We start from the raw sequence: 20,268 nt of genomic DNA, 5'->3' as shown, positions 1-20,268 counted from the left end.
CCCAGTATTAAGAGCCTGCCAGAAACACTCGGCTGAAGTGCTGGGAGCTGGTTGAGCCTCGCACCTTTGTAGCAGTCTCTCAGCCATCTGAGAGCTGAGGTCTGTCCCAGGGACTGGGGCCGGGGTGAATGAGCCAAAGGCTAGCCAGGAACAACCAGGACATTGGCCCCCTTCTTTGGGGTCTTGGCTGGTCTTTTTCTATTACAGAGGGGGCAGGCGGCTGCCGGTGTGTATCTGATACAGCCAGAGCCAGGTGGGCCCTGGTGTGTGCCCGCATTGTGGGGCGGGAACAAGTGCGTGTGTGCTTGTGAAAGGATGCACGGCTGCGTCGGTGCCAAGAGTGGGGTTGCCTGGGGGAGAGTCTTCCAATGGGACTGTTCAGGCCAAATGCTTCTCAAGTGAGCTGGGAGTCCCCACCTTGGATGGAAGGAGCAAACTGCAGCTGCCTTCTTTGCTTTCCTAAAGGTGCAGTCTGTGGAGACTACATCTCCCAGCATGCAGTGTAGCCAGCCAGTAGGTTCCAGGTAAAGCATTGCATGCTGGGGCTGGTAGTGGCCACAGGCTGCACCTCCACCCTGGAAGTGAGGGAGGCAGCAGAATGAGGCAGGATCTGCCTTCTCCCTCTCTAGCAGGAGACTGACAGCACCAGCCACGCCCCAAAACTTGCCCCCAGGCCTCCTGGTCATGCACTCTTCATATGGGGCCCTGTCTTGACCCTCCACCCCGCTCCCTGCCGCCATGGGTGGGAAGGTGCCCATGCTGCAGCGGCTCCTTACTGGTCCCGGTTCGGAGGTTTCCGCAGCTGGTCGGCCATGACCTTGGCAGAGAAATTGTAGAAGTTCAGCATGTTCTGGAAAAAGGAGTCTTCGGAGACTTCATACTGCGAAAGAAACACAAGGGGCTGAGATGGGCTAGGGCCGCACCCCTCCACCCTGCAGGCTGGGCATGGGGTGGGGGGGTCTGAGACGGGCTAGGGCGTGCCCTCCCCCCCAACCCCACAGGCAGTGAAGATGGGGGTAGATAGATCACTCTTGGCACTCAGTTATTATAGCAATGACAGCCTGGATCCCATCCTCACTGCACAGCCACACCAGTGGGTCCAGATACCTTGGGTGGGACATGCAGGCTGGGCGCTGAGCAAAATCTCACCCACCCCAATCGGACCCTTGGTTCACTGGATCCCTGCCATGTGCCTGGCACAAGCAGCTGGGAGCTACTGGCCTTGCAATCCCAGGGCCACTCTTGGCCCAGGGCCCTAGGCTCAAGGGCCACCTACCCCATCGTAGACGTCGTCCAGCTCCTTGTTATCGAGGATGAAGTCCGGGAAGCCGATCATGTCGTAAATGGCATCTGCCTGTGGAAAGAGGGGCGAGGCCAGCGGCTGAGATCATAGCGGGGTGAGCAGAGGGAGAGACCTGGGAGCTCCCCGTGTACAGCCCCGGCAGCTCCAGGGGAAGTGTGCGCGGGTCACACAGGAGCAAGCGTTGCTACTCCGGGGCGCACGGGACTGGGGTTCCCTGCCAGGGAGCCAGCAGGACTTCATAGAATATCAGGGTTGGAAGGGACCTCAGGAGGTCATCTAGTCCAACCCCCTGCTCAAAGCAGGACCAATTCCCAACTAAATCATCCCAGTCAGGGCTTTGTCAAGCCTGACCTTAAAAACCTCCAAGGAAGGAGATTCCACCAGCTCCCTAGGTAACCCATTCCAGTGCTTCACCACCCTCCTAGTGAAATTTTTTTCCTAATATCCAACCTAAACCTCCCCCGCTGCAACTTGAGACCATTACTCCTTGTTCTGTCATCTGCCACCACTGAGAACAGCCCAGCTCCATCCTCTTTGGAACCCCCTTTCAGGTAGTTGAAAGCAGCTATCAAATCCCCCCTCATTCTTCTCTTCTGCAGACTAAACAATCCCAGTTCCCTCAGCCTCTCCTCATAAGTCATGTGCTCCAGACGCCTAATCATTTTTGTTGCCCTCCGCTGGACTCTTTCCAATTTTTCCACATCCTCCTTGTAGTGTGGGGCCCAAAACTGGACACCGTACTCCAGATGAGGCCTCACCAATGTCGAATAAAGGGGAACGATCATGTCCCTTGAGCTGCTGGCAATGCCCCTACTTATACAGCCCCAAATGCCGTTAGCTTTCTTGGCAACAAGGGCACACTGCTGACTCATATCCAGCTTCTCGTCCACTGTAACCCCTCCGTCCTTTTCTGCAGAACTGCTGCCTAGCCACTCGGTCCCTAGTCTGTAGCAGTGAATGGGATTCTTCCGTTCTAAGTGCAGGACTCTGCACTTGTCCTTGTTGAACCTCATCAGGTTTCTTTTGGCCCAATCCTCTAATTTGTCTACATGGCTGAGATTCCCACCCCCAGGACGCCCATGTCCCAGAGACCGGGGATGCCCCTGCCTCGTGGCTCTTGCGGGGGGAGTGCGCAGTGCCAACAGTTGCAGGGGGCATTGCCTGGGGAGGGGCTATTTGGAGTCAGCTCTGACATCGTCTCCCCTCTAACTCAGGGCAGGAGTTGGGCTGGCCCCCCTCCCTCTGGGGTCACCTTCTCCTTAGCGGCCTGTCTCGTCGGCCTGTCCATCCAGTCAAGCTGGTCCAGGGATTCCTCAAAGGCCGTCCGGATCTCGCTGATCATCTCCTCTGCCTATGGGGGAGCGGGAGAGTCAGTTCTTCCGACACGGCCAGCCTGCACCCCACCCCCCTTCCCCTGGAGACTCACGCAGCACTAGCCCTGCCTCCCAGCCCGACCCCTTCTGTGGGGACTGCCCTGCTCCTCGCACGATCCCCGGAGTGGTTAGAACAGGAGGGCACGTGCAGCCACGCTGAATGCCCCTTGCCTGGGTGACTGGTGGGGCAGGGAATTCCCTTCTCTCTGGTCTGCGGACCCCTGCCCTTTGCTGCCCAGAGGCACCTCGAGCTGGGGCGCTCACCGCTGGTGAATTGAAGGGCTGCAAAGGAATTGGGGAGGAGTAGGAAATAGGGGAAGATTAGAGAAATTGGGATCTGCAGAGGAATCGGAGGGCGGGCTGCAAGAGAACTGGTGTACGGAAGTTTGGGGGGCAGTGGGGAGATAAGGGGGGGGCTGCAGGCGTGCTGGCGTGAGGGAGGCCAGAGGGCTCGGGGCAGGGCAGGGAAACTCACAATCTCCTTGCTGTCTCTGTCAAAGGTGGCTTTCACGAACAAGGAGCCCAGGGCGAAGCCCAGCGTGTCGTCGGTGTTGGAGATGCAGGTTTGCCAGCGAGGGGTGCAGGACTCCAGAGAGAGAGCGAGACAGACAGGGTGAGACCTGAGGAGTCCCTGTGTCCTTGCTGGCCAGGCTGTGGGGCAGGGGCCTGGGCTAAGCTCACACCCTGACACAGGAGGACACAATTTCTGGCCTCCCAAGGCCCCAAGTGCTGCTGCAGAGGGAGAGGGCTCCCTCCTCTCTGCTCTGTATGGCCTGCCCATCACTTCATCGAGGGGCCCTGGGGCTCAGACCTAAACCCAGGTACGTCCCTTCGCCTTGTCTCCTTCCAAGGCAGACGGGCCTTCATCTGGATGGGGAACCCCTCCTGATCTCTGCCTGCCCCCTCTCAGGCTCTGCCAGGCCATCCTGGGGTGTTGGGGACACACACACATTCAGGGGCTCAGTCCTGGCCCTTTCCCTGCCTGCAGCCTCCTGTTCGCTGGTCCCCACGCAGGCTGCTGGGCCAAAGGGCTGAGCTGCTCCCCGCCACGAGGATCCCCTAAGCTGAGGCCTGTCGGCATCTCTAGGGGATGCCGGTTGCGTTGCCTTACGCTGCCCCGAGTTCCACCCCTCCTGCTGTGCTGCATTTCCCTCCCCTGCCCCAGAGCCCCCCTGCGTTTCACTAACCCTGCCGTCACCGCCCGGCTGTCCCAGCTCAGCCCCATTACCCAGCATCCCCGGCTCGCAGCCAGCAGGGCGCTCTCTGACTCGACCCAGGGCTGGAGGCTGTGTGGTGCACAGGCATCTTCCCCTTAGCAGCCTCCACTCACATCAGTGCCTCCTTCTCCCATGCCCCGGACAGGCCAGGTCGTGGCTGCCTGGCTGAGGAGCCTCTGGGATTTCCCTGGGGCATATAAGGGCACCCCCATGTGCATAGAGAAAGGGGCCTTGGGGCTGATGCCAGTGGCTTGGCCCGGGGTGCCCTATGCAGCAGCCCCTCACCTTCTTGGTGCCATAGAGGGTCTCCAGCAGCTTCTCCTGGGCTGTCTCGAATCGCTGGTCCAGGCTTGAGGCAGTTTTCTGAACCAGGTTCCAGATCATGTAATTGTTCAAAATGCTGCAAACGACAGAGCCACACTGACTCCCCGAGACCCCAACCCTGATGGGCCCCACCATGAGACATGCCCCCCCACCCACTCACCCCACCCCCAATTGGCATGGCCCTGAGACACCCCCCCATGTCCCAACAGGCACTGCCCTGAACAGATACTCCCTCACCCCCAATGGACATGGTCCCTGCTTCCCAATGGGTGCTGCAAGGCGACCCCCGATGTCACTTCGCTGGTGCCCGCCAGCCCCTCAGACACAGAGGGCCCCGAAGCCCCTCCCTCCAGCCGGGGCTCTTACCTTCTGTCTGTGCTGTTGATGAGCTCGGAGACCTGCTGCAGGTACTCGCGGCCAAACACCACCACAGGCTCCGCCTCGCTCAGCTCCAGCGGGGCCAGGGCATAGGCCATGTAATCCAGCCAGTCAATGGCGGGGGCCAGAGCCTGCCGAGACACGGGGCTGTGAGGGGGAGTGCTGCTCCTCCCCGGCTCCGAGGGTGGGTTCCCCAGCTCTGGGTAACTGGGGCTCCAGGCAGGGCCACCTCCCTGAGAGGGAACCCCATCCCACAAGGCAGCCAGGGCAGGTGGCTGGGTTTCACTGGGGCGGGGGGAGGGTGCTTGTCCCTGGAGAAACACCTCAGGTTCACTCCAGCCCCCCATCACTTAGACTTGCTGCCTGAATCTCTGCCTCACTCCCAGCTCCCTCATCCTCTCCCATCCCTGCCCTGCACCTCCGCCTCACTCCGATCTCCCATCCCTGGCCCCTGCCTGAGCCTCCTGAGAGACCTCCCTTCCCACTAGCCAGGACTGCATCTCTCCCTGTTGCTATGGTGACTGGTTGCTTGGTGACCATAGCATGATGACTAAGGCTGGCTGTTCTGTATTGCCAGGAACTTCAAAACTGGGGTGAGGGTCCTGGCATCCCCTTCCCCAGCACAACAGCATTCAGGGCTGAGATAGCAGGGGGCTGCGGGTCGGGGTTGAGGGGCATTGGCGGAGCTGTGTGTGGGGAGCCCAGGGCTGAGATAGCAGGGGACTGCGGGTCGGGGTTGAGGGGCACTCACAGAGCTGTGTGTGTGGAGCCCAGAGGTGGGACAGCAGGGCACTGCAGATCAGGACTGGGTGTGTGGGGACCCCAGAGCTGGGATAGCAGGGTGCCCTCGATACTGAGGGGCAGCAGCAGAGCTGGGTGTGGGGAGTTCAGAGCTGGGATAGCAGGGCACAGTGAAGCGGGACTGAGGGGCAGTGGCGGGGGGGGACCCCAGTGGGGTAACAGAGCAGGTGCAGCAGGACTGAGGGGCAGTGGCAGAGCGGGGGGGGACCCCAGTGGGGTAACAGGGCAAGGTGCAGCGGGACGCAGTTGCAGAGCTGGGGGGGACCCCCAGTGGGGTAACAGGGCACGGTGCAGTGGGACTGAGGGGCAGAGCTGGGGTGGACCCCCAGTGGGGTAACAGGGCACAGTGTAGCGGGACTGAGGGGCAGGGGCAGAGGGGGGACCCCAGTGGGGTAACAGGGCACGGTGCAGCAGGACTGAGGGGCAGGGACAGAGATGGGGGGGGACCCCAGTGGGGTAATGGGGCATGGTGCAGCGGGCTGCAGAGGCAGAGCGGGGGGATGACCCCAGTGGAGTAACAGGGCATGGTGCAGCGGGACGCAGGGGCAGAGTGGGGGGGTGACCCCAGTGGGGTAACAGGGCACGGTGCTGCAGGACTGAGGGGCAGTGGCAGAGCTGGGGGGGATCCCAGAGGTGGGTAACAGGGCACAGTGCAGCGGGACTGAGGGGCAGGGGCAGAGCTGGGGGGGACGGGACCCCAGAGGTGGGTAGCAGGGCACAGTGCAGCGGGACTGAGGGGCAGTGGCAGAGCTGGGGGGGATCCCAGAGGTGGGTAGCAGGGCACGGTGCAGCGGGACTGAGGGGCAGGGGCAGAGCGGGGGGGGGATCCCAGAGGTGGGTAGCAGGGCACGGTGCAGCGGGACTGAGGGGCAGTGGCAGAGCTGGGGGGGGGACTCTCCCCCAGAAGCTCTTGTTCTGTCTGCCTTTGGGGATTGCGCCGCTGGCCCCAGGGAGTGAGTGAGGCCCGGCAGGGGGCCCCCTGTTTCTGCGCCTGGGGGATGGTGGAGGCAGCTCAGCATTGGCTTCTGGCTGCTTAGGATGCTGCTCAGCCAGGCCTCCGGCATTAATGACACTCAGGGAGCTGAGCAGCAACCCTGCTGGAATCCTAATGAACCCCGGGGGGGGGGATGGACAATGAAGAGCCCTGGAGTGTGTGGGGAAAGCAGCCAGCCAGGGGCTCCCGGGGAAGCAGAAGGGGCACAGAAAGGGGCTACCGTCTCCCCATGTGCCCTGGGCTGGGCCCTCACGCTCTGCCCAGGCAGCTCGGAAATGTAACAAAGGATCAGATCAATTGAATTCCTCTCTCAGTTTTCATTCTGAATTTTTCTCCCAGTTGCTCCAGGCCACAGTGGGACCCGCCCAGCAAATGGGAGCCTCCCGCTACTGATCCCCTCCCTCCCCCCCCCCCCTCACCTGCCAGAGGATAGAGCCCAGCCCCGCCCCTGCACGCAGAAGCACCATGCTGGTTCCTTCCCCCAGGCCCTCCACCCCCCCCAGCAGCACCATGCTAGTCCTCTCCCCGAGCAGCACCGGGCTGGCCCCTTCCCCAGGACCCACCTGCAGCTCTGCAATGCTCATCTTGTGATAGATCTTCTCATCATCCCGCCTCTCGTCCTGGGGGACGGTGATATTGGCCAGCAGGGTCTCGAACTCCAATACCTGCTCCATCTGCTCCTGGGTGGAGACCTTCTCCCCACCCAGCAGCATTCCCAGCTCCACCATATAGTCCAGGTAAGCAGCCAGCACCTGTCACTCAAGCGAGAGGCAGTGGGGTTAGTAACCTAGGAAGGGGCAACCCTACACAATCGGTCATGGGCCGTGGGGGTGTTCAGCTCCCTCAGATCCTGTGCTCTTAAATCCCCAAACCTCCCCCCCACCAGGATGTCCTGCCAACTGGGTCCCAGCACAGGCTCCAATCCAGGGTCCTAGCACTCGGGGGGGGGGGGTCCCTTTCCTTCAGCCCCTTGTGATTTGGGGTCAGGCACATTCCACCCGCTGGGCTGGATCTGCGTCAGGAGCACAGGAAGGTGTGGGTCCTACCCAGGTGTTGGGGTGAGAATGTGCATTTCAGAGCACAAAGGCCTCTTGGGTTATCTCCGAGATGGGGCACACATTGGGGAGGGTTCTGAAAAGAGCCAGGAGACTGATTAGAAGATGAGAGAACCTGCCTGATAGTGAGAGACTCAAGGAGCTCCACCCTATTTAGCTTAACAGAGAGAAGGCTACGATCAGGCTGAAAGTACCTATGTGAGGACCAAATATTTGATGATGGGCTCGTCGGGCTGGCAGAGAAAGGGCAGTGGCTGGGAGCTGAAGCTAGACCAGAGCAGACCGGAAGTCAGGCGTGAACTGGGGCCTGCTCTGTGGAAGGGATGGTGTGCACGGGCTGCCCCCACCCAGCCCCCTACCTTCTCATTGGCTGTCTTGTTCAGGTAGTAATCCCGGGAGGGGAGGAAAAGGCCTGACTGATCCACCTGGAGATGGAGAACAAATGAGCCTGGATCGCATAGTCACAGCCACTGCTCCGTAGCACAAAGCCCCCTGCCCTGCCTCCACACCCAGTCACGGCTATTCCCGGGAACCAATGGGGGTGGAGGAACTGGGGCAACCCCAGCCCTCAAAAGTAGACCAGGGCCATCAAATCTGACCCGTGGAGAATCCCCAAGCGGCATTCACATCCCCAGCAACGAAAGGCTGATGTGCCGTCCTGCAGTCCTTGGCTGTTGGCACCGTTTTACGCCCAGGTATGTGATGTGGCCCCAAAACAGTTCCTGTCCCCACTGAACCCCTCCCAGTGTGTCCCCAGGTGGGAGGGGGCAGGCAGAGGGCTGGGTGTCTGAACTGGGTCATTTAAGGCCAGAGTCAGAAATGCCCAGCCATGATAGCCTGGTGCTCCCTCTGGCCTTGGCTAGGTTTCTTTATGGGCCCTTCTCCCCCACGCCTAGCTGGCTCTTCCACCCCCGTTTTGTGGTGACGATGTTTCCGAGCTAGGGGCAATGGGAGGGGTTTGCTTTGGGCCCATTGCATGCTGGGAGCTCGGTGTGAGGTTCTGGCACAGGGCCCCCTCCCCGGTCCTCGCAGGGGCGTCGGGCTACCTGAATGACGTTGCTGTTGGAACTCTTGGAGTCAGCGCCCACGTAGACCGTGAAAAAGGGGGCGGCCCGGTAGGTCCCCGACACCATCTTCAGAACCTCCATGAAGTTGCTCTGGTTCCAGGGCCCGGTAATATTCCACCCGCCAATCTGCAGGAACGCAGGGATTTGAGCTTGTGCCTCTCTGGGTCACCAAATTCCCCTGGCTTTAATCTTCCACCTTCACACCCAGCACAGGAGAGACCCTCTACACCCTGCCTGTGATCCATGCACTATACCCCAGCACTAGGGGGCTGTGCTGCTGCGGGGTGCTGCTGGTGTGCTCCCATGTGCTGCTGGTGTGCTCCCATGTGTCCCCAGCCCAGCACTAGGAAGTGCTGCTGGGGGTGCTTCCCTCCAAGCTCTGCCTGTGTCCCGCCCCCATGCACACCAGCCATTACTGTTCCTGGGGGAGCTGCTCTGTACACCCTGCCTGTGCTCCCAGCCCAGCACTAGGGGGCACTGTGCTTCCCACTACGCCTGGCCTGTGCTCCGCACGCACCACCCCTGCCTAGCAGAAGGGGGCGCTGTGCTTCGAATGTGAAGCTGCCGCGTTACCCCAGGCACAGAAGCGCCCTGGTGGCCTGTCCCCTTCAGAGAGGGGCGATTCTCACATCACTTACACGATGGGCAATATAACAAATGGGGTGTGGGGGAGGCAGGAATCCCAGCCCTGGAAATAGGGCTCAGCCCGGCCAGTGCAAACTCCCCCCCACTAGTGAGCCGCACCCCTGCCTGGAGGGACCCCTGCCAGGGAAGAGAGCAGCTCGGCGCATGGCTCCTCTGCTGGCGCTGTTCAGTCGTAATAGGGATGTGAATGCTCGGTGTCTGGCAGCCTGGGCTGAGACCCGGCAACTCGGCTCCCCTGGGCCCACGTGGGAATGGCATTCGGCCAGGCAAAGGCTCCCAGGGCTCGGTCCTTCTCCCAGTGGAGAGACTTTTCCCCTGCAGAGAGGCGAGTGCGCTGAGCAGCCTCCCTCCCCGAGCTGGGCTCCCGCCCAGACCTCACCTTGGTCCGGTTCCCCCCCGGCACCCACCTTCTCAATCAGGTCCATCAGTGGCTGGGAGCCCAGCTCCCCGATTTTCTGCTCCTTCAGGCAGGACAGGTAGTAGCGCTGGGTCTTCCTCTCCGCCTCGCTGCTGGAGTTGAAGGAGGCGTTTTCTGTGGAGTGGATAACAAGATGGATTCAGTCATTTCCTCCCTTACAGGGGGGCTCTGGCACATGGAGGGACATTGGAGACTGGCCCTGGTCTCCTAGAACTTCGTCCCTGTGACCATGCCTTAGGCCTGGGTCCCGTCTCACCCTCCTGCTGGAGCCCCCTGTATCGCCATGTAGTCTCATGCGGGTTAGGTTCCCCCAGGTTATATGGCATGATCCCCACCGGTGATGGCACCAGGGAACTGTCCCCTGCACTGCCCAAGGGTCTGCCCAGGTGCATCTGGTGTGCCCCTGGCCAGTGTCAGTGCGGGACAGACTGCCAGCTGGTTTGCCACCGTGTGCCCCGGCCAGTGCCGGGACGGGACAGACTGCCGGCTGGCGTGCCACTGTGAGTCCCTGGTGTGACGAACTGGGACTGTTCTTACTGTGGTCTTTGAATGCTGACAGGGGAGTGTGGCTAGGATGGTCTGCATTGGGGGATGGGAGACTGACTGACGGAGAATACCTGAGCATGTAACATGAGAACCCAGGAAGGGGTTAGAGGCCAGGTGACACCTTTGCCCGGGGAAACTGAACAAAGGGCTGTGGGAGGGGTCGCTGAAGAGAGGGTTTTCAGGAGCTGGCTGGTGACATGGCTGGGAGGCAGACGGGGCTCTGACCTCCCAATGGGGCTGGGGTGCCCGGGGACCCCAAGATGGACCTAACTGAGGGGGATCCTGTTGTCTGTGCCTGCAAGACCTGTCTTGGACTGTGTTCCTGTCGTCTAAATAAACCTTCTGCTTTACTGGCTGGCTGAGAGTCATGGTGAATCGCAGGAAGCCGGGGGTACAGGGCCCTGAGTCCCCCACACTCTGCGACACCTGGCCAGTGCTGGCACAGGTCAGACTGACGGCTCGTGTGCCCCTGGCCAGTGCTGGCGCACATCAGACTGCCGGCTGGCGTGCCACTGTGTGTACCCCGGCCAGTGCCGGCACGGGACAGACTGCTGGCAGGCGTGCCACCGTGTGCCCGGCCAGTGCTGGCGCGGGACAGACTGCCGGCTGGCATGCCACCGTGTGCCCTGGCCAGTGCCGGCGCGGGACAGACTGCCGGCTGGTTTGCCACTGGGTGCCCCTGGCCAGTGCCGATGTGGGACACTGCTGGCCAGTGTGCCCTCTCTGAGGCAGAGAGACCATGGAAGCTGATGCAGGATACAGAGCTCAGTCTGCCCTGTGCTGTTTCCAAGAAGCTGTAACCTAGCCATATATGCCAGCAGCTGAATGCCCACATAGGTTATCGCACCCCCACCCCCGTCACCAGCACCAGCCAGGCTGGGCCCACTGGCCAATGGAGCCAATCCAGGAGACTTGTCAGCCTCTGTGCTGAGGGGCCTGTCTGGCCGTGTCTGGAATGTCTCCTAACCCCACGCAGCGTGTGTGTGGGGAGCCCCTGCATCCCTGACCATATGGGCATTCTCCCCTTCCAGGGCAGGCCCTGGGAAGCCGATCCCTGACCACCCAGGTCTCTCCCTGGCCCGGCCTGGTCCATACAGCCCACCAGGTGCCCTCCTCCAGTGCCGCCCTCCCCGATTCTGTGTGCCTGGGCGCAAGGGGGCACCCAGCACAGGGCTACACCCACCTAAGAGATGTTTCATGATGGCCTGGTTCTGGTCCCAGATGCTGTTGAAGGTGCTCCACTTGGAGCGCCCATCGGGCAGCGGGTTCCGCTTTATCCACCCCCCGCAGGAGTACTGGTAGAAGTTCTCGCAGGGATTAGTCTCCCGGTCCAGGGCCTCCAAGATCTTACTGGCCACGGTGATGCAGGCTTCTGTGAGGCACGTGCTGTGGGAAGGGTCTGAGTGGGAGAGATGCAGTCATTAGGGCCCAGGGCCAACAAGTGGGGAAACTGAGGCACAGAGCAGCAGGGCCTTGCAGCAAGTCGGTGGTAGTGCTGGGAACAGAGCCCAGGAGCCCTGCCTCCCAACCCTGCAGTTGACCACTCCTGCGTTGGTGCCTGGATGCCCGTGAGAGAGGGCACGGGGAGTGTGATTGCTGGCGCGGGAGGTGGCCCCCACGGTCCTCAGGAGATGGGTGACCGAGTCCTGCAGCCGCACCCTTCTTCAGCTGGGGCCACGTGGTCCCTTAGAATATTTAATATTTACTTCCTGCCGGACAGTCCCAGGAGAATCTCTTCCCCGTATTTCCCCCGCTCTCTGGCAGCGACTCCTGTTCCCCAGGGTAATTCCAGCCCATGGGAGCCTCCCCGCACACCACAGAGCCTTTTGCAACTCCCTGGGGCAGGCCCAGGATCTTTCCTCTAGTGAGTAGCCCCAGCCGTTTCAGCCTGTTCCTGATGAGCAGCTGGAGCTGCAGGGAGATGGGCTGGGGGGGGGGGGGGCGTAGTGAAGGTGTGTGAGCCCCACCCTCTTCCTACCTTTGCTGTACTGGACGCCCAGAGCAATCATAGAGCCCAGCAGCAGCAGAGCCGTGACGAGGCAGATGGCACAGAGAGCCAGCTCCAGCTGGGTCCGTGAACCCAGGCGGCTCAGCAAGGGAGGGGGCCCTTTCCTGAACCCCACCTGGAAGGGAAAGAGAGAGGGAGAGTGTAGGGGGAGGGAGAGGGAACAGAAGGGGAGAGCGTATTAAGGGGCACCTGATGGATTAAACCCAAACACACAATCAGAGATAGCCACAAACCAGCCTTGCAGGGGGACCTTGAGGCCCTCCCCCTTGGCAGTACCACTCCACCCTTCCCTCATGGTAGCCCTGCCTGAGACCCTCCCCCCATGGCAGTGCCACCCTGGGCTGCCCTATTGCCTGTGGGAGTGAAGAGATGCTGTGGCCCCTCCCCAGCACTGAGCGCCAGTGTACAGTAATTCTGTTGGGAGCAGGCCCCATCCAGCACTGCAAACGGATCCTGCCCGTGGCTGGACTTGGATGGCACCTGTTGGAGGGTGGGAGGGAAGAGCAGGGGGCAGGCACTGTCAGAGTTCCCCCTTCTGGCCACAATCCATATGACCTGGCTGGGAGAGGAAGAACCAGTGGGAAAAGCTGGATCTGGCCCCCTGGAGATCCCACAAGGACTGCCCACCCTTGCAGCTACGTTCCTGGGAGCCAGGGCCTGGCACCGGGGCCCATCCATGTGGAAAGAGAAGCCTCCCAAAGGGCTTGTGGGGAGGTTAATCACCTCTAAAAACTGCCACCCAGGTCCATGCAAGTCAATGTGATAGGCAGTCCCGGCCCAGGAGAGACCGGGGGGCTGTAGGGCAGGACTAAGGGGCAGCGGCAGAGCTGTGTGTGGGGAGCCCAGGACCAGAACAGTGTGGGGAAGAGAGGACACAGAGCAGGGCAGAGAGACATTGGCAGAGCCACGGGTGTGTGGCTTTTGGGAAAAGGTGGCAAAATCAGCTTTAGTTCCCATTGGAAACAGCCCCTTTCCCTCCTTTTTCCCTCTCCAGTCCAATGCTCGGTAACTAGCCTGGGCAATGCAATTATCTTGCCCCAGAGATTCCAGAGACAGCTTTTATTAATAGCTCTGCTGCTGAACACGAGCTGGCGGGGCTCCCATGGGAACCCAGAAAGGCCCAGAAGCCGGGCCGTGTCCTCCCTCGCAGTGCATTGGCCCTGGCCCTGTCCTGGTCTAAAAGAGGCCCCAGGTCCGCGCACGTTCCAGGAGCATAATCCTACCTCCACGCTCTCAGGAGAGGCGCTTCCATCCCCAGCCGCATCCACCCCCTCGTCATCCTGCAAAGTAGCTCGTTTGTAATCAGACATCTGCACAGAGAGAGAAAGCAGGCTAGGAATGACATCGCAGAGGGCTGTGCCAGGATCTGCAGGGGGCGCTGGGCCCAGCTGACCCAGAGCCAGGATCCGCAAGGGGCACCGGGCCCAGCTGACCCAGAGCCAGGATCCTGCAGGGGGCGCTGGGCCCATTGACACCGAGGCAGAGCTGAGGGGCCATGGAGCTGTCAACAGCAGGACAATTTCGTCTCCCTCAGGTTGGAGTGCTCCATTTCTATGGCCTCTCCTGGCTGGTGTACCACAGTGGGACTTGCCTGCCTTCCCTTTATGTAAAACCCTGATCCTGTGCTCTGAGAATCAGGGAGCCTGCATCATCGCCAGGGAGGACCAAGGGGCTCCTTGCAGGCAGGGCGCAGGTCCTGGTGATGCCAACCAAGAGTGGGCAAATGCATCTCCCTCCGCCCGCAACTTTACATGGTCACGTTCCTTCCCTGCCTGGCCCCCGAACGACTCAAGTGCAGGACCAGGTGGCGCTGCCAGGCTTGTGCTGCGGAGAAGGGGAAGCTCTTGCCCCCTCCTGGCACCAGCGGTTGCCCCCGAGCAACGTACGTCCCTTCGCCCTCTGTGGGTTGCCATGGCTGCCTCTGCAGAAGCCGCTCTGACATCAGCATTCCTGACAGGTGTCAGATTGCCTCATGGAGACAGTCCTTGGTTCCCAGGCAACCTGCAGCTTCATTTCCTAGCAATGCCACCGCCTCCTCTCTGCACAGCGCTGGGACTTGCTACGCAGATGTGGTCAGTCTATGCAACATCTGGAACGGGCTGCCTTGGCAGGCTGGCGCCAGCAGCCTGGCTGGAGCTCAGAAGGGGAACTCACCTCAGTGTAGCAGCCATATCTGCCCAGCCCAATGGGCTTCCACTGACCTCAGAGAGACATTCTCTTGGGTGAGAGGAGCCTCCCCCAGTCCAGCCCCTTCCCCCTTCCCATCCAGCCCAGCCCCCTCACATCCAGCTCCCTCCGCCCGCCCTGCTCCCTCCCGCTCCTCAGCGCAGCTCTCCCATTTATCTTGGTGCCCCATAACTCAGGCATCATCCTCGATCCTGAGCTTTCCTTTCTGATGGTGCCATGCAGCTCCCCCTAATGCCAGGCTGAGGTGGGAGATGAGGGATAGCCAAGGAAGGCAGCACTGTGCCCCCTAAAGCCAAGCGAGGGTAGTGAGAGATGGGCCACAGCCAAATCGTGGAGGGCAGTAGCCCTGCAGTCCCTAACGCAGTGGTTTTCAAACGTTGTGTATGGGTGACTCCTTTCACACCACAAGCCTCTGAGCATGACCCTCCCTTAGAAATTAAAAACGGCGGGGGGGGGGGGAATTTAATTTAATCGGGGCTCAGGGCTGTCGGCCCCACAGAGCTGACAGCTTGTGACCCCCATGTAACCACCTTGTGACCCCCTGCAGGGTCACAACCCCAATTTGAGAACCCCTGCCCTAAAGCTACTCTGTGCTGCAGAGAGATGGGGGCCAGGTTACTAAAGCCAGTGCAATATGCTAGTAGGAAGCAAGGCTTGTGTCTGGACTGGGTTACAAAGCTGCGATGACAGCAGTGTTAGCTAACCCGTTTTAGTGTAGACAGGACGCCTTGCCTTCCAGGTGTCCCTGCCCCTCCAGTTGCCTAGCATGCTTGCAAAGGCTGGTGTGGACCCTCGCCACACTTTTGTTCCAGGCTACAAACATTCAGTCTTTCTACCAGGTGGATCCCTCAAGTGACTGGTAATCAAAGTAAAAAGCAGACTAGACTAGGGAGCCTGCCCTTTCAATCACCCCTGCCTTGTCTACACTAGACTTTCAACGGTGTTAGGGTTTGTCTACACTGCGGGGGGCTATAGGGGCATAGCTACAGTGCATCCTACAGCGGCAGAAGGAGTTTTCCATCACTGTCCGAATACCACTTCCCTAAGCAATGGTAGCTAGGTCGAGCTAGCTACGTCTACACTGGGGCAGAGGGCGGCAAGCCAAATTCCAAGTGTAGATCAGGCCTTACTCAGAAAGTGCTAATGCAGCTTTGAGCCTAGTCCAGACAAGGCCTCACGCGTGAAGCTTCATTTACATTAGAAATGAAGGCTGTGAACGAGATGACTTCGCTGGGCAGGGGCATGGGCCCCTCAGCTGGTTAGCTGGACATTTCATTGGGACTTCTTTGGCATTGCCCATGCTTGATGGCCTCGTAGGTGAGGGTTTGAGCAGCTGGGGATTTGGCCCTTGGGGAGGGGGTTTGGGATTGTGTGCTAAGCACATAAGCCGGCTGATTTTGCTAATTGACCAACAGTGAAATAGTTAATGACGGTTACATTGAAATTGTCATTAGGTTTCGGGGTTAACGCCGTTGAGCTGAATGGGGACAGTTCACCCCTCTCAGCTCCTGTTTGAGGCTGTCTGCAGACTCGGGCCAACACTGCCATGTCGCTTATACTTGGCTCCCGTTTTCAAGGTTTCCTTCACAGCGGCGAGGGCTAGAAAGGGAGTTTGGGAAAAATCAAAGCTAAGACTGGGGAGCCCAGTTTCACAGTGAGGGGTGGCTCGGGCAGTGGCCGGAGCATGAGCACCAGGGCCCGGGTCACAAAGGCTCAAGAGGCAGCGCGCTCTGCTAGCCACCAAGTGCTGGGGTTTGCACAAAAAATGCTGCCAGCTCAGGAAACAGGCACGAGTCTGTTCAGAAAAAAACATTTGGCAGAAACTCCCCGGCTGGGGAAGGATTCCTGGGAGCCGCTGGCATCTGTGAAAATGTCTCAGCATCCTGCTGGCAGCCTCGTCTGAGCCAGGGAATCCCCCCACCCACCCCTCCAGCTCAAGGAGACCCTGCGCCTGGGAAAGCACAGCTCCCTATGACGGAGACCTGCCCCTCTCTGCCAAACAACGTCCCAACAACCTGCCCAGCAGGAGGACGGGCAGCTCAGCTGTGCCTGTAACACTGGTTCCTCCTGCCCACAACGTGGTGCAACTGGCTCTGGTAACCGCCTGGCCACGCAGGCCTCTGGGGGGCAGCCCAGGCCCCACACACCCCATCACAGGCATTCTCCTTTTCAAGGCCCTCTCCTGATGCAGTGAGACCCTCCAGGTGTGCACTGTCATGGCAATACAGACCCCAGGAATCCTCCCAGCCTCCAGTTGCATTGCCCTTGGCCCTGGCATTCCCTACACTGGCCGCCAGGGACATCTCCCCGTGCCTCTGGAGACCCAAGCGATGTACGAGGAGAGGAGGTAGGTCATCCGTGAGTAGAGGCGCCCGTTCTGGGCTACAGGTGACCATGCTGCAACTGGGTCTCTGGTGCTCAGAGTCCAAGAGAGGTTCCCTGGTAAGTGGCCTTTGGCGCAAGAAACACCAACCCCCTCCCTGCAGCCGGATTGTATCCAACCAGGTCACTGGGCCTGACTGTGAACTGCCCCCCATGGGACTGGGTGCTAGGATGTGCCAAATCCCAGCTCTGCTGCCCAGAGATCCTGGCTTCTGACATCTCTGAGCATCACCATGGAGAAGCTTGAGCCCTCAGCAGTGATGAGCAAGTGACAGTTCCAAAGACCAGAGCACGGCAGGATGAGGCCAGGACAGCAGGCAAGGCAGAGCCCCAGGGTACTCAGGGAGTGGGGTTGGGCTGGGTCACCAGATCAGGGTGAGTGGGGTGGGGCCGAGCTGCAGGATCCAAGCATTTGGAGAGGGGGCAGCAGAGCCAAGCTGCAGGACCCCAGCTCCTCGGGCGAGTGGGTGGAGACCAGCCCCAGGTCTGGGCACTCAGAAGTGGGGTGGCTGAGCTCCAGGACTCTCAGCTCTCAGGGGGTCGGGCGGGGCTGAGTCACAGGATATAGGCACCCAGGCAGCAGGGCAGGGCCAAGCAGCGCTGCAGGCCCTCGGTTCAGCCCTGACTTCTCTGCCACCCCTGTGGCACCCTGCAAAGGGGTTGGCTGGCCCCGGACCTAACATCCTGCTAGGGGATGGGGGCAGCCCTGACCTCTGTGGTCACGAGGTGCCCTTTCTCCCCAGTACCCCCAGCCATTGGAGGGCACCTCCAGGGCTTTACTCTAACCCCTCATTGAACAGGAGAAATGAACTCCCAGCCTCCTCCCTAGGGCCCTGGGTGGGCTGAGTTCCTTCTCTAGGGAGCCCACATTGTGCTGGGACTCTGGGGGAGGCTGCAGAGGGGGGCCGAGACCATATGGCTGGCTCCCATTCATCCCCTCTGGCCCCATGGGCTCAGTCTCAGGGAAGGGTTATACCCCCCAATGAACTACCCCCCCCAAGCATGGTATCGCAGAGCTCCAGAGACACCTGGCACCCCTGCACAGGACACCCAGTGTTCCCCGGGGCCCCAGCACCCCCCTCTCCCGTGCTCTGGGGCAGGGGAGCAGGAGACAGCGAGTTTCAAGGGTCCCTGTGGAGCCCCTCAGATGCCATAGTCTTGCCTGGCGTGGGGGTCGCCGGGGTGTGGAGGGAGCCAGGGCCCGGGAGCCAGGGCTTGGCCTGGCTCCCACTCCGGGGTTGCCCAGCCCCGCCTGCTCCAGCGCCAGGCGCCCCGGGCTGCAGCCCCCGGCCGAGCCCCCCAGCCCGGCTACTCACGTTGTTGCTGAGATCCTGGAGAGCTACGTTCATCCTGGACATCATGGGGCTCCCGGCACGGCCCCCGCCGCCTAGCTCCGCTCCCAGCCTGGGGCGAGCGGGGCTGCAGCCGCCGCGCCGGCCCCGGGGCTGGCCATGGTGCTCGGGGGCTCGGACCCGGCGGCCCCCTCCCCTGCCAGGAGCCGCACGGCTCAGGGCAGCTCCCGGAGCCGCAAGGGCGCAGCGGAGGCCCCGGCTGCGGGGGCCGGCGGGGCGAGGGGCAGGCGGCTCCCCGCGCTCCGAGCGGGGACCGTCACTGGGGCGAAACAGCGGGTGTGTCCATCAGGGCGGGCGGGCGGCATGGGCTGCGACCGGGGGGCTGCGGCGGCTGGACGCCCGGGGCCCCGGAGCCCGATGGCGAAGGTCAGCGGGGATGGAGGCGCCACCGGCTCCCGGGACTCACAAACAGCCTGGCCACGGGCGCACGGGCACAGCGCGCAGGGGCGCGGCCGCGCTGCGCGACACTGGCACACGCGCGGCCACCGTGACACAGGCGCGCACAGAGACAAGGCGCACACACGGCAATCTGGCATACACCCCGCAATCTGGCACACACACACACACACACACACACCCCGCAATCTGGCACACACACACACACACACACACCCCGCAATCTGTCACACACACACACCGCAATCTGTCACACACACCGTCACACACACCCGTACCGTCACACCCCGCCCGCAATCTGTCTCACACACCCACACCGCAGTCTGTCACACACACACACCCCGCAATCTGTCACACACACCGTCACACACACACGTACCGTCACCCCCCCCCCGCAATCTGTCTCGCACACACACCGCAGTCTGTCACACACCCAGTCACACCCCCCGCAATCTGTTACACACCGACACACACACCGCAATCTGTCACACACACAGTCACAGAGTCACACACCCCGCAGTCTGTCACCCCCCCGCAATCTGTCACACACACAGTCTCTCTCTCTCTCACACACACACACGCAATCTGTCACACACACATACACCCTGCAATCTGTCACACATCCAGTCACACACACACCCTGCAATCTGTCACACACACAGTCTCACACACACACAAACACACCCCACAATCTGTCACACACACAGTCACACATACACACACCCCGCAATCTGTCTCACATCCAGTCACACACACACCCTGCAATCTGTCACATACACAGTCTCTCTCACACACACACACACACACACACCACAATCTGTCACACACACACACCCTGCAATCTGTCGCACACAGAGAATCACACACACACCCTGCAATCTGTCACACACACACACTGCAATCTGTCACATACACAGAATCTCACACACCCTGCAATCTGTCACACACACAGTTACACACACAGAGTCACACACACACACACACACACCGCAATCTGTCACACACACAGAGTCACACACACACACCGCAATCTGTCACACACACACCCTGCAATCTGTCATACATACAGAATCACACACACACACACAGACACCCAATCACACAGACCGCAATCTGTCACACACACAGAGTCACACACCCACACCCACAATCTGTCACACATACCGAATCTCTCACACACACACACACACACACACACACACACACACACACACACACAGACCACAATCTGTCACACACACACACAGTCACACAAACGGCACACAGACCACAATCTGTCACACACACACACACACACACACACATGCAGTGACACACACACACACAATAAATCCCCCCCCGTGTTTTAAACTAACATGGATTATTTTTTAGTAAGAATAATTTGACACAGCATGCTTTTTCAGCAAAAACAGCGTCTGTGAGTTAGTGGATCAGAGATAAGAAGGCTGCTTCTTCCCCAAACTTTTTAACAAATGCAAGTAAAAGTTATATTAAGTCTTGTAAAGGGATAAACACTTTAAAAGACAAACCTATATGAAGACACATCCCTTTATTTACAGGTGTGTTTCAATAAAATAGAGCAGGCAGAAACACCCCAGGTTTAAAACCACAGGGCCTTAGTAACAGCCAGTTTATATTCCCCTTATTCTGTAAACCAGTGGATTAGAGAGAAGAAGTTTGTTTCTTCCCCGACTTTTTAAAAAAGAGAGAGGTGAAAGTCTTGTAAAGGTATAAACACTTGAAAAGACAAGCCTATATGAAGACACATTTTTTCATTTAGCCCCTTAGGCATAAGTGTTTTAATAAAATGTAAGTACAGGGG

General features: G+C 60.1%; 1 protein-coding gene across 1 annotated transcript in view; it reads right to left on the bottom strand.

The window, feature by feature from the left end:
* The window catches only part of ECE2 (endothelin converting enzyme 2), a 29,293-nt gene that overhangs the window by 5,731 nt on the left and 3,294 nt on the right, over window positions 1-20,268 (bottom strand). Inside the window, exons 2-14 of the mRNA XM_065411207.1 lie at window positions 13,353-13,439; window positions 12,100-12,244; window positions 11,305-11,520; window positions 9,565-9,689; window positions 8,492-8,638; window positions 7,805-7,870; window positions 6,954-7,142; window positions 4,584-4,726; window positions 4,179-4,293; window positions 3,152-3,262; window positions 2,556-2,654; window positions 1,277-1,354; window positions 777-880 (exon numbers count right to left, since the gene is read on the bottom strand). Coding sequence (XP_065267279.1) covers window positions 777-880; window positions 1,277-1,354; window positions 2,556-2,654; window positions 3,152-3,262; window positions 4,179-4,293; window positions 4,584-4,726; window positions 6,954-7,142; window positions 7,805-7,870; window positions 8,492-8,638; window positions 9,565-9,689; window positions 11,305-11,520; window positions 12,100-12,244; window positions 13,353-13,439 — 1,625 coding nt within the window. The remainder of the gene's footprint in view (window positions 1-776; window positions 881-1,276; window positions 1,355-2,555; window positions 2,655-3,151; window positions 3,263-4,178; window positions 4,294-4,583; window positions 4,727-6,953; window positions 7,143-7,804; window positions 7,871-8,491; window positions 8,639-9,564; window positions 9,690-11,304; window positions 11,521-12,099; window positions 12,245-13,352; window positions 13,440-20,268) is intronic.

This window comes from Emys orbicularis, chromosome 9 (genome assembly GCF_028017835.1).
Source record: "Emys orbicularis isolate rEmyOrb1 chromosome 9, rEmyOrb1.hap1, whole genome shotgun sequence".
Classification (NCBI taxonomy): domain Eukaryota; kingdom Metazoa; phylum Chordata; order Testudines; family Emydidae; genus Emys; species Emys orbicularis.
Note: the sequence above shows the minus strand (reverse complement) of the source record. Positions and strands in the feature narration are given on the sequence as shown.